The sequence below is a fragment of the Chlamydotis macqueenii genome, chromosome 8 (genome assembly GCF_036417535.1).
Source record: "Chlamydotis macqueenii isolate bChlMac1 chromosome 8, bChlMac1.mat, whole genome shotgun sequence".
Lineage (NCBI taxonomy): Eukaryota > Metazoa > Chordata > Aves > Otidiformes > Otididae > Chlamydotis > Chlamydotis macqueenii.
Window position 1 is genome coordinate 14,793,219 of NC_141563.1, and position 13,379 is coordinate 14,806,597.

General features: G+C 37.7%; 1 protein-coding gene across 6 annotated transcripts in view; it reads left to right on the top strand.

The window, feature by feature from the left end:
- SUCO (SUN domain containing ossification factor) overlaps positions 1–13,379 on the top strand; it is a 43,582-nt gene that overhangs the window by 6,958 nt on the left and 23,245 nt on the right. For 5 of the 6 annotated variants that reach the window (XM_086753087.1, XM_086753091.1, XM_086753088.1 and 2 more), the window contains exons 2-7: positions 5,456–5,564; positions 6,263–6,412; positions 7,802–7,903; positions 9,242–9,387; positions 12,653–12,793; positions 12,973–13,123. In XM_086753087.1, the coding sequence (XP_086609213.1) occupies positions 5,456–5,564; positions 6,263–6,412; positions 7,802–7,903; positions 9,242–9,387; positions 12,653–12,793; positions 12,973–13,123 (799 nt within the window). The remainder of the gene's footprint in view (positions 1–5,455; positions 5,565–6,262; positions 6,413–7,801; positions 7,904–9,241; positions 9,388–12,652; positions 12,794–12,972; positions 13,124–13,379) is intronic. The other variant, XM_086753092.1, reaches the window with a different exon arrangement.

Sequence of the window (13,379 nt, forward strand, 5' to 3'; positions counted from 1 at the left end):
GCGATCTCGCTGTCTGAAGCTATGAAATTCAGTATTGTCAGAGGTATCTTTGTGTTGGACTCTGTATAAGTGAAGTAATTGTCTTTTTTTTTTTGTGTGTGTGTTGCATTCCAGTTAGACAGTTTGGAAAATTCATTCTTTGCGAAGAGTGGGTGAGATGTTAAAAACCTAAATTAATTGCAAAATACAATGGATTGGTAAAGGATTTGCAAAAGAGCTCCAATTTCAGGTTTTTTTTTTTTTTAAAGCACATGAATCAAGTTAGTGGATAGTGGTAGGAAATAAGATGGTATCAGTGCCTTGCTGGCAGCATCCTTGCTTAATCTGGGTCTGTAGATCTTAGTCTTCAGCTTTTTTATTCCTTAAAGATCCATCATAACTTTTAAAATTAGCTTAGTAATGCATGCTGCTCTTTTGTAGTAATAAATGGCTTTTAAAAGAATGGTGTGGTTTTTGTTTTGTGGGAGTTTGTTTTTTAAACCAGCATGAAGGAAGATTAATGGTTCTTCATGGCATTTATCAACACTTATTTCCACTTCACATGCAGGAGTGAGTGTTGTATATGGGGAGGTTGTGCTAAAGCAGTTGGTCCTTCCAAATAGCTTTCTTCCTCTATGTGGTTGGAATAGTGTTGCTGTCCTAAAAGCCTGGTTCTCAATTTTCTGAGGGTTTTACTTTGTTCTGTGGACCGTTTTAACTGCAAGTCCCTCTTGTTGAACTGGTTTGAGAGAAAGATAGATTCCAGTAAGTTGCTGAGGGGAGGGTGAAGGTTTTTCTGCATTACCTGTGACTGGAAGGCAGGTTACTGCTGACTTGAGTCTGGTTGTGGATCTGCTGAGCTCCTTGCTCTTTCAGAGCCTTCTTTCTCTTTGATGGTTAGGCTGGTGATAGCAGCCACAGACCTGTAGGATTTGTCCAAAGCAAAAGATGTTTTCCTGCCTTCCTTACCCTTTCACTACTTCTCTCATTGTTTTTTAACTGATTAATCCAAAATAAGTTATTATGTAATCAAGGTGGTAAGCTTCAGCCAACCCCTATTCATAGGCCTGCTCTGCTGCCTCCCTGTCCCTTAGGTCCAAAACCCACTTGCCTTCTCTTGCACAGGCCTATTCTGGACCAATCTTGTGAATGTTTTCAGTAGAGAAGTGTCACACAGCAGGGGTGATGATATCTTCATTCTCTCTTAGCTGTTAGGCCTGGTGCATCAGCACCTGTTCGTAATACAACCCTGTGACAGGGGCAGAAAATGTCAGTGATCGTCCTGGAGAGGCTGTTCCCTGTGCATTCAAGGAGGGCTTGCTAATTGGTACACTGGTGATAGCTTCCTTTTATTTTCCTTTTGCTTAAGATTACTCTGTCTCACAGGTGTCAACTGTAAACTGTTTTGAACTGCTTCACTCTCGGGTGTCCAGAAATAGCTCTTGTTTGGGGAGAATTTAAAAAAAAACCCCAAAACTCTTGAATCATTTAGAGGGCAGATGTTCTTGAACTGAATCTTGTGTGAGTGTCAGTGTTTTTGTACGAAGTCTTTAGAAAGGAAAACTTCAACTGTTTTTCTGTGGGAAGATCAAACTGTGGAAAAACTACTCTTACCTTCAGATTTTGCTAATTGGATTTTTTTTTGTCAACTGTAACTTGTATGATTAATTTTTCTTACTGATTTTTATCCTTGTCAAAACAGCTATCAGTAGCTTCACTGTCTCTAATGGTATTCTGCAGCCTCCTTCACAATGACTTAGAGTTTGAGAAAAATTAGAACTGGTCGGTCTTTCGCATGAAGCCTACACTGCAATTTCAAAACCACATGCGCTTCTGAATTTCAGTGCATTCCTTTTCAAAGGCCTGACAGCCATCGGTCAACCATAGCTAATTGTGTAGCAATAAATGTACTGTACCATTCAGACAGGGGTGAGCTGACTTTCTGCTTCAGTAGAGAGCCACAGTGTGTGCCTGCCCTGTGAAGAGTGAAGATTCCCACCCCACTTCTGTGTCTGGGCTGGCAGCTTTTGCTTTTGGGTTTGTTCATATCAAGCTGAAAAATTCATGGCATATTAGAGACAATAGCTTCTAAATTGCATTAATGATGCTACTAAAAGACTCGTGCTTAGATTTCTTTGTTCCTTGAGATTTAACAGCATCTGCTATTTTGAGTCATACTTAGCAAAAATGGAACTATGAAAACTTCTGTATCCACGTAAGTTACTGACTGTTGGTTTTGTGTTTGGAACAAGCTCTTGGAATATTTCTACACTGTTACATCATTTGAAGATATACTTTGTACCTGAGACAGTATGTTTGGTGACTAATCTCCACTGCTATTTGGGCATTAGATCTGCTTGCCTCCAAGTCAGCATTAAAATACTGCTTTTTTTTGTAATGAAGAGGGGAAGGATGTATTAACATACACAGATGCAGAAGCTGCTGTGCTTTCACTGGACGTACTGTGTGAGTTTACTGAACTGAAGGGGACTTCTCTCTCTCAGTAAAAGAACACCTAAGTTTTCATGTTTGTTGTCTTTCTGCGTATAAAGAAATGCTTAACACAGATGCTGTGCCATTTGGCATTTTTTTTTATTACAAGCTATATCATCAGCCTGTAGGTGAAGAAGCCTGTTGAATGAATACACAGAATGCTGAAAGGCAAAAGAAAAAAAAGAGTAATGGTGATCCTGAGAAGGTGATTGATTTGAGTTCTCACAGAATGACTGGTCTCAGGTGGCCTTGTGTTCTGTGGATTTGTGTTCTTAATGCTCTGTTGGAGCTTGATGCCAGCAGCTGAATGATATAGCCTGCCTGCTACATCCTCTGTTGCAGCAGGGCTCAGATTTTCCTGTGGGTGCATGCATACAAACATATACAAAAGGAATTCCGTCCCCTCCCTTGCTTAGAGGGCTCTTGGGAGACCTGAGGCATCATGTTTGAGGCTGGGGACTAGACTGAGAAGAATTTCTGAAAATAAGCAAATTGGATATTGGAGACAGGTTATATCAGAATAGCTTAAACCTATGAGCTATCAAACTGCATTCTTCTAAAAGCAGCATTCATGCTCTAATAAAGCATGATTTGTTGTGTTAAAAGTATCAATAGTATCAAGGCAAGAAATGTGTGCCTTTTGTGCTGAGTGCTTTTCATGACTGCAAGTGCTAAAGTAGATCCTAATGCAGTTGTGAAAATATACCTTGTGTTTTGAAATGCTGATTCACAGCCAATGCTACTCTTCATTTTCTACGAAGGTCTCCCCCTTAGTGTAAGCAAAATAGGAATTAACATATTTGTGTGCATGTATAATGAAGAATGGAATGAGCTATAGTATGTTCTGTATAACTTCTGATCTTTCTATTGTATTTTTATGAAAAACCAAGGAGTCATTGTTGCTTGACGGGAGAGACCAGAGGTACTGGAATTAAGATCATGAGAGAATTTCTTTGTTAAATGATTTGAAACCACTTTTCAGAAAAATAAATTACTTAAAGTATTTGCATAACTATTTTTTTTCCCAAGTGAGAGCTAGGAAGTAAGGCCATAAAGTCTGGTAACATTTCATTCAGTCCCTTAAATGTATGTTGTGTGCTTAGGATAAGACAGGTTTGGTGAAAAACTTAATGCAAACAAGTAGTTACATGATGGGATAGGAATTTAAGATGTTTGAGAATGCATACACCTCATTTTTCAACTTAACAGAGCTGTGAGACTTCTTACCTGCTACAATATGTGGTTATAACTGTTTTCATACCCTTATATTCAGTGCTTTAGTTCCCAGTAACTGCAGTAACTTCTGCTTGACTTGAGGGCTTCCATTTAGTTTAGAGGAAAGCTGTTACCTCAAAGATAAGAGGGATTACTGAGGTGCAGTGGGGCTGAGAGAGACCTGGGATGCTTTACTTGCCTGTCTGCAGAATAGTATGTCGGATCCCACAAGTTCCTTGTCTGCTATCTTTTGCTCTTCTGGTGGTAAGAGACCTGCGTTTAGAGTGGCTAGTGCCTTGCGTTAGCTCATTGCTCGTTGCTGTTGTGGGTGGAAGAGGAGCAATAGGCTTGTTGCTACACGAAAAGCCCAGTTTTGTGCTTTTCTGCAACCTAGAGAAGTACTGCTCTCTGTGTGTATGTATGGATGTGTGTGTGTGTATATGCATGAAACTGTTTTTAAAATTTAGTACTCAACTGTGGTCTATTGTGGCATGGTTCCTCCTCGGTGGAAGAATCTACGCTGTGTATACTTTCCAATAAAAGTGATCTTCAAGTTTTTAAGACAGGTGGTAATTAAAATTCTAAACACTAGGCTGATCCCAGTTGTGTAAGCAAATCTTGACCTACTAATATTCTTACTATTATGACTGACTTAAGGCTATGGTTTAGTTTCCAAAAATTATGTCAGAGGGCTGCTGTATCCAGATTTATTGTATGCTTAAAGATCGGCTATAGACCTGTCTCGTCTTAGGAGGAGGAGGCAGCAGCCCTTTTTTTTTTTTTTTTCAGGGTGCAGGGTGAATTCACACAGATTCTACTGATCACTGAGCTGTCATGTAAACAGTATTTCCTGGAAAAGTGCTTGACTTTAAAGTAGCAGTTGACTCTCCTGCTCAAGTATAGCTGGAAACTCCACTAAAAGCTTTATTTGCATAGCATTTTGCTGGCCTTATTTGAAGTCTGCATGATGACCTTTGCTGGCCTTTGGGCCCCGAAGCCTAATGGTTTGCTGTAAGGATGTTATCTAGGATGGGAAAGGGCCATGCATGATAAGCAACAAAAGACGCTTATCTGGTGCAATTGTTTGTATAGATGTTGGCTTCTTTTCTGCAGAAATAAATCCATTTCTACTGAGAAACAAAACTGTTCAGAACTGAAAGTACAAAACAAATCTCTGTGGAGGTTGTAGCTAAAGCCAGCACCTGGTTTGCCATTTGTCTCTACATTTTCATTTGGTTTTGTATGGGCCTTTTGTTTAATATACTTATTTTCTGTAATTCTCTTAAATGTGCTTGATGATGCTGACTGAATAGAATTATCTCAGGTATGATCTGTACAGAGAAAGAAAGCTTTGTTTTTTTAATCTATGGCTTTACTTTTTGCTTAGTAATAATCATAGCTAAAGATAGCCCATTACTGTATGACAAAGGCTATAGTTGATTCAAATTCTTTCTAATTTACAGTAACTTAACTAATTTGTGCCAGTTTCTGCTTTATGACATGCTAGCATACCAGTAACCGTTTTGCTGATACTTTCCTCTTTTGGAAGTAGTAAATTTGTAGCCTGTTTTCTGTTACTAATTTCTTAAAGTCAGGTCCTCCCATAGTTTTGATAAATGAGTATCTATGAATGTACATGCGTATTTTTATTTTTAGACACCTCAGGGGAACAACTGAAAAAAACCTTGAGGGATACAATGCTGAGGGAATTTTAAAAGATCATTCATTTTAAATCAAGACTCTGACTCTCTCTTTTTTTTTTAAATAGGCTTCCTATTTGGCATGTCTTTTGTAAAGACAGTCTTTTGTCGGCAGTGCAATATGCCTCAGGTGATGCTTGTGCCCTGGCAAATGATGATGAAAATGTCCAGGAGAAGGTATGCCGAATAAATCGTGTTAATTGGTTACTCAGTCTGACTTGATTTTAAATTAAAAGATATTGATTCATACACTTTGATTTGTAGAGTCTTCTTTCCAGAATGTTTAATGTATTCTGTTATTCGGTCAACTGTGATGTTATCTTCCCAAGTTTTTATTTTCCTTCAAGTTTGTTGTGCTTGTGTGACAATACAGCTGGACAATTTGTGTGTATGGACACAAATAGTAAAGCTAGGGATGGTGACTTAGGTTGTTTTTTATTTGGGTGCGAGATGTTAGAAGAAGTGGTCGTAAGGGATAGGATGTGGCTCTGTAGAGACCACAGCAAGAGGTGATGGCCTGCATAAGTATGCCAGTTGCATTCCTAAATAGAAGGTTTAAGATTGTTTTGTTAAGTTGGTATTTATCACTTTGTTTCCCTCCTGTTTAATAAAAATTAAAAAGCTAAAATACATATGTGAAATGTTAATAAACAAGATTCTGTCCTTTATTTATGTTACTCAGCACTTTAGGTTAAATTGAGTGTAATTGTCCCACCCTGATTAACTCATTACAAGTTTCTGCATATTGCAATTTCATAGTGAGTTCCCAAGCTGTTGAGTCACATAAGTAAGTCATGGTAATTTCATTTATTTACACAGGTAAAAAATAATCCTGTGATAAGCAATGAGTAATGTTAATGTGATTGGTCTTTCAGTTTCCTCCATCAATTGGTAGTAGTGCTGATCGCGATCTTCGTTCCAAGAAAGCTTTCATATGCCACGTCAAACCTGGAAGATGTGCATTGAGCATTCTAGTTGACTCAAGTGGAGAGCTGCCTAATGAGAAAAAAAATACTTTAAATATTGTAGGTTTCTTAAGCATTTAAATATCTAGGGTAGCTGTATTTTATTGCCAACTTGTGCAGCCAGATAGCATTCGGTCCTATTATTCTGGCTGCCTGAAAAAAGTCCTGCTTGAGTTCAATGGCTGATGTAATGAAACTGGAAAGATCAAGTTAGTTTTGAGACTGGGAAGCCACTGGTGTATGATTTCCTACTTTTTTTGCAACATTCTTCCCTTCATTCTGTTAACATGGCTGCATTGTTAAGCAGATTTCTGAACTTAAACTCAAAGATGTGAAAGCTCATACATTATGCTTTACTTTTTATTCATTAAAGAAAAATTTCTTGAGTGTATGAGAAATCTCAAGCATGTGTCTGTTACTCCTAACTAGGGTGCTGGAGCTGTCCTGCTCAAAAAGAACAATCTTGCAGCCCTTGATCAGTTTTCCTTAGATCAGTTGTCTCTTTGAGGCATTGATGCTATTTAATCTTGGGGACTAGGATGTGAGCTAATAATATTTGGGGAAAAAATGTTGCTTAGCTGTTGTCTTTAAGATTTGCCTTCTCAAATTTGTACTTCCTACTCTTCCAGTATATGCCTTAACTCTTTCCAATTAATATGCTCATGTAATCTTGTATAGCATAGCAGCCCGTTTTGGATGGAAACACTAGCACTTCCAGTATTTGACCACAGGATTTTAGATAGTACTGATAAAACAAGGGGTGTGTAAAGTTCTACTAGATTTCTTGCCATATTTTAAAGTATTGCTCAAAAATAATTTGCATAAGTTTTAGTCACAACTTTAAAAAAAATTTGGTGGGCAAGTAAATTCTTCCTAGTTCTACAGTCTGGTGGTTCTAAAACATTTTTCCCCAAGTGTGTATTATTTAACTTTGTGAATTTGTTGTACTTTATTGTAAATCTTTAGTTATAAAAGAAAGGTGCTTTAAAAGGATACAGCAGACTTGTGAAATTATTATAGTTCTGCTGCTAAGACTGCTGTAACTGAAGTATGCTAAGTGTTATTTTTTTAATGATGGTCTATTGCAAGTCATCTTAGGATTTATTTTTTCCCCCCTATTTTGTGCAGCATGGAGATGGGGAGCATTTGTCAGCATGGGAAGTCCTAGCAGGGTAATTGACTTCCCTTAGCACACAAACTGAATGATTAAAGACAATGCTAAATTGGCCTTTCCTGTGAAGTGTTAACTTGCTGTAGTCTTTGTACAGATGAGATTTTTAAACATACGTGGGCAGAGGTTCTGAAGATCTGTGTAGCTTAACTTGTTGTTGATACTTTAGTGATTGTAAAAGTAGTGTTATTCAGTCTGTGCCAAAGATATCTCCTCTTACTAGAACAGAAGGCCTGTGTTACTGCATACTTACTGTTGTTTTACCTTCAATATACTAGGGGGAAGAGGCTGGTCCCAGACTGGAGTCTGAGCATGCAGATTCAAGTACACAGAGTTACTCTACAGACGAACTACTCGATGACTTTACAAAATCTGACCAGGCAAGACTTCTATTTCATTCACTGTCTCCATGCACTCTTCAAGTGCTTCTTGGATTTCAGTCTTTCATTTTGGTTATCTAAAGCTCATAGTAACCATCTATCGCATTTCACTTGCATGCAGGGTTGCTGTCAGACTCATGTTTCCAATGAAGGAGAAAACATGTGAGCTAACAGATCTTACATTCCCCAAGTGCATAAGTAATATAAGAGTACTTTAATATTTGTAGGTACTGACTAGATAAATCTTTCCAAGGTAAATTAAATGTGGATGTTACAAGTGTGGATATCTCTTTGAAAATAAAACAAAAAACCTTCTCATTGAGGTCTTTTATATAGATCAGACTTCGTGATCGTAGCAGCCTGTTTTGGCTTTGATCCTTCATGGCTTCTCCTTTGTTAAAATGGAAAAAGGATTGTGTTTGTTGTGTGTGCCATTAATACCATTAGTTCAGTACTCAGCATTAAATGTTACAAAGCCCACTGTTAAAGATGATTCATTTGATGTATATTTTTATTTTGTAGATTACAAGGCAACATATGTAGGACATACTTCTGACTATATACCACATGGCTTAGATATGTAATTCTATAGTAAAACATTCCAGACATCTTCATGTTCAGTTAGATAACTCACAGTAATCCAGTATTGACAAGAGGCTCTTGTTTAATAGTATTTGCTATTGCTGCAAGAGTTAATCTGACCTATTTCAGTGGTTGTGTACTCTTCCAGATTTAGAAAGCCTTATTTTGATTATGCTGTGCAAGAGCTTATGAAAACTGAAGACTTAGAATAAATAAGGCTCAAGACTACTAGACTATCAGAAGTGATAAGCAATTTATCTCTTTGTTCAGTTACAATGTGGAATAGACTTCTAAATCACTTCGGACCTCCATTGGAGTGGTAAAATTGAAAGCCTTACCCAAAATGAAGCTTAGGATGAAAATAGTAAATGTGAATTTTATTGTAATGAGGCATGCACATAGAACCATTTATTTCAGTTGCTGAAATATTCAAGCTTGTTTTCTTCTGCCTGCCTCTTTGTAGAAATGCATGGTTGAGGAAGCTGTTGCACATGTCTTCTCCAGTTAATATTTTTACACTATTAATGCACACTCTGGAGGAGTGTTGGAACTACCTCGAAGTAGCACTGAATACCATGTAGGTTTATGAAGAAAGAAAATCTATTTCTTAACTGTCTTGCAGTCTGGTTTTCAGGTTCATTGATGACAGATATCTAACCTACTGAACTGTTAAAGCTCCATGCTAGATGTTATTGTGTGAATGCGTTTCCTGTTCAAGTTTTGAAGAACATATGCTCATCTGTAATGTTTTCACAGACTACAGAAAAGACTGAAGCAAGCCAGCCTGAAGTTGAGACTCCACCTTCAGTAGATTTAAATGAAGCTTCGTCTAGCATAGTTACAAGCACTGAAAACATTTCCAGTTCACCTACCTCAGAGATACCTCCAGTCTCGCAGCCTGAGTAAGCTTTTTAAATTTTATTGTTTTGGTCTTTGAGAGACTATAACTTACTCTGATGTTGTTAAAAGGGTTACCTCTTCAGGTTTAGCATGGATAAGACTAGACTGCTACACACAAGTCTCGTGCTGTACTTTGGTTTCTGATGTTAATGCTAATAGAATATACCATCATCTACTCAGTGTGTGGATTAAGAGTTGTGTACTTGCATGAAGTGTTGTACTATTGCCATTGTCAATTTCCAAGCTACTGCTTTGACAGAAAAAAATCTAATGTCTTCTATGTGCTAGATAATGTGTACTATAAAAGCCCTCAGGTCATTACCATTAGGATTTCTGCCCTTCACAAATGTGCTTTTACAACTGTGATAACAAACATCAGGGCTGCTTCAGTGATGACCTCTCCTTTCAGTTAAGGAAGAACTTTGCAGAATGTTAGTCCAGGAATTAAACCAGAGAAAACAGAGTGGTCATTAAGTTCTGATATAAAGAATTTTTTGATGAAATGGCAAATTTTAATGTAAACTCAACTAAGACAGTTTGTAATTCTGGTACTTAGTAGTGTATTGCAGAGCTACCTCTGCTGCAGGCAGTCTTCAAGAGTTGATGTGCTTAATTTTGTTCCCCTCATTTTGTGGAGTGCTGTGCTATCAAATGTGAACTATAGTATGGAAATTCATGTGTATATTTAAAGATATTTTCACGGAATTCTCCTGGGCTTTTTAATGTGTGTTGAGAGGAATATATTCTTCTGATTTTCTGCTGATAAAGATCTAATATTTTGGCAGATAAAAATTCAACACATTAAAAATGAAGTAGACTTTTCTTTGTTTTGGGTTTTTTAAGAGGCCAATTTTTCTGATGTACCAAATTTAGTTTCTTTACCATAGAAAAGGTCTGGAAATGTTGTCTGCTGGCTGATCTTGCCTAGTCTGCTAGGGCTAATGCTTAAGACCCTTTTGGTACTTTCAAAGTATCTTTAATTGCAAGTCTTTGAAAATCAAGCTTCCCAAATTTGCAGGTTTTGTAAAGCAAAGCCGGAATGTAATCTCAGCTTGTTTCTTTATAGCTTTTGTTTACTGCTCTACTGATTTGTGTAACATGTTGTAAGTCCCACTGTTGTCAGGTCTTAGAAGGAGATTCAAGATGTGGTTTTCTTTTGACTCGTAATTGTTGAAAATAGGCTTGTTGTTGGGGAATACTAGAGTGACAAACTCTGAAGACTCGAACTAAGAAACAAATGAAAATGGAAACTTGTTTTGGAGTGCCTGATATATTAGTTAATGCTTGGCAGTAGTGTTCTGACAATAGTACCGTTTACAGGAAGAAAGGATGGAATGGGTTTAGGAGAGGTGCATATTTATACATTATTTCAAACTTCAGTTTAGCTTTAAATAGTAGTAGATGGTCTCTTTTTGCACTGATAAACTCTGATATCCAAAACAGCTGTAGTCCAGCTTCATAGTTAAACGAGATCTTTAAAAAGACTCAGTTGCATTTGTTATCTTTAGACAGTGTTTTTCCTGGTTTAGATGCTGATTCCCATCAGTGTAACAAAGTCCAGCTCCCTTCGATGTTACTGGTCTGATAATCCAGCAGGACCTCTTAGTCAAAATATTCTGGAAGTAATTTTATTCCAAGCTATTTTTACTTTGTAATGAATCTTTTAGGACAGCACTGATTGTAGCTTTTCTATCCAGACCTAATCTGAGGAAAGCTTATTGAAAAATAATCTGACCTTGTCTTTTGGCTGCAAGTAAAGACAGCTGCCATGCAAAGTGAGCTTGGTAATGCACTTGAAAAATTAAGGCAAAACTACTAAGAAATTAAAGTACTCAAAGAAGAGGGAGCACTACAGGTTTCAGGCTTTTGCTATTCTCCTGCCAAAATTTGTTAGTTGGAGCCAGTTGGATACACCCTGATATCAGGCTGTTTTTAAGTTCATACTTGTCCCATATTTTATTCAGTTGATAATTATTCATACTGTAATCTATCCACTGAGGTCAAGAATGTGTGGCTTTTAAATTTTAAGTGTAGTGGTCAACCTTGCTTCAGTCATTAGTGTTACATGCAGAGCTAAACTGTATGCATATCTGTGTGCATTTTGGGGCATTCAGAGAAACTACTCTCTGTAGTTAATAAATTCTTATTCCTAGTGTTTTAGGTTTTGCTACATAGCAAAAAGTCTTGAATACCTATGAGCTTTTTGTTTTATACTGTGGGAACTTTATCATATGAAAGGTACTAAAATTGCCTCCCTAGGCTTGTTGCAGCTGCTTCTTTTGATAATTGTAGCAGTCAGAGAACCAAAAAGATCCTCTTTTAAGTTGCTGACGTGCTGTTTGTGTTTTGGCAGCTCTGTATCATGATACTGGATTAACCTAGTTTGTTGCTGACAGTGAAGAAAGCTTATGTTGAAATTTAGGAGGCAGAATAAAGCTTTTACTTAGATCTGGTTTATAACCTTCTAGGTAGATATGAAAGCCATCTCTGTACTGGAGAAGAGAGGACAGTCACAGAAGTTATCAACTGAAAGTTGCTATTTGTCCATCTTCTCCTCTCCGCTCAATCCATCATTCCTAAAGAGCATGTGGGGAGGCTTTCTGTTCAGTTTTGCCTTAGGATTTGTCTGGTGTGGTGTGTGCAGGCTTTCCAGGAGAGGAAGTAAAGCAGTGGGCAGATCAGCTAGTTAGGGCTGTTGATGCAGCTTGGATAATGGTCTACTGTGTTACCTGATTTTTATTACGCTAGCAAAAGGAGAAATCTAGTGGAAAGGAAGTCTCATTGGCTCTACTGTATACTGTTATGCCACCCCATTTCTTCTCGAAGTTTAGCCAAGTTTTGTTCTGATTGCTGTACATTGACTTGGGAACATTAGGAGCTTTTAGGGATGGGCTTGTCTCATGTTTGATTCCTTTCTTGAAAGGGAAAATTGCTGGCAGTCAGGTAACTCTGAATTGAGGTTACACTAGTTTGTACTGATGATGGGAAAAATTATCCATTGATGTGTTTGGTAAGATGTTAGGTGAGAGTTCTGTGAGATGAGAGGCTAGCTTTGTGTTCCTTTGAGACAAATGATCTGGAAAAGAAAGTTTCATTCTTCCATAGGTACAACTGAGAGTGCAGTTCCACAAGTATAGTATACTTCATTCCTCTTTTCTTAATCATTTCTGGGACTGTTGCTTTTTTTAAAACTCTCAAATTTCTTTAATTACATGGTTGATTAGCCTTATCAGAAGGGTAAAAAGCATGTTATTTCTTTCCCTTCAGTGCAATAGAAAATTCCCATGCTGATATGCCTGTAGTCAGCTCTAGTGAAGCTGAGCAGTCAGAACCTGACTGTGATATTGGTGGGACGCTTGAGGCTGACCCTCAGAGTGAGCCTTCCTCTTTTGTCAGTCCACCAGAAAGGTGAGTATTGAAGTAGGTTGTGAGTCTGAATAATTTAAAGGTAATTGTTCTTTTCTGTCCTGGCCTCGCAACAAACATTTGCATGTGCTTGCTTATCTGTGTATTTGTATATGTGTTTAATATTGCATATGGCTGAAAAGGTGATAATTTTTTAGATCCTAAAGCCTTATAACTTTCAGCCTTGCAGCTCAACATATAGAGAACATATCATCTTCACAAGGCAAGGGAAAGAAGACAAAATCTGAGTTTGAGTCGAAAGTTTCAGCAGCTGAAAAGGGGTCAGATGAGCAAAAATCTGCTTTGAATGCCTCGGAGAACTTAAAAAGGGAGGTAAGCAGTACTGATATCCACTCAGTACACACAGGAGCCTAATGACCTCTGTTAGGTTATCACCGTTGTTAAAAATGGGTGATACTCTGTACTTTTCTGATTGCTACTGAATAAATTCACAACCCTGATATTTTAAGCACTGTGTGTGGGTCTGATATTGCCATCTCAACAAGGGTGTAATAAACTGGGAGAAAAGGGCAGCAAGGTCGATCCACTGGTACAGAACTAAGTCTCTTCAAATACAAGACTTGGGGAA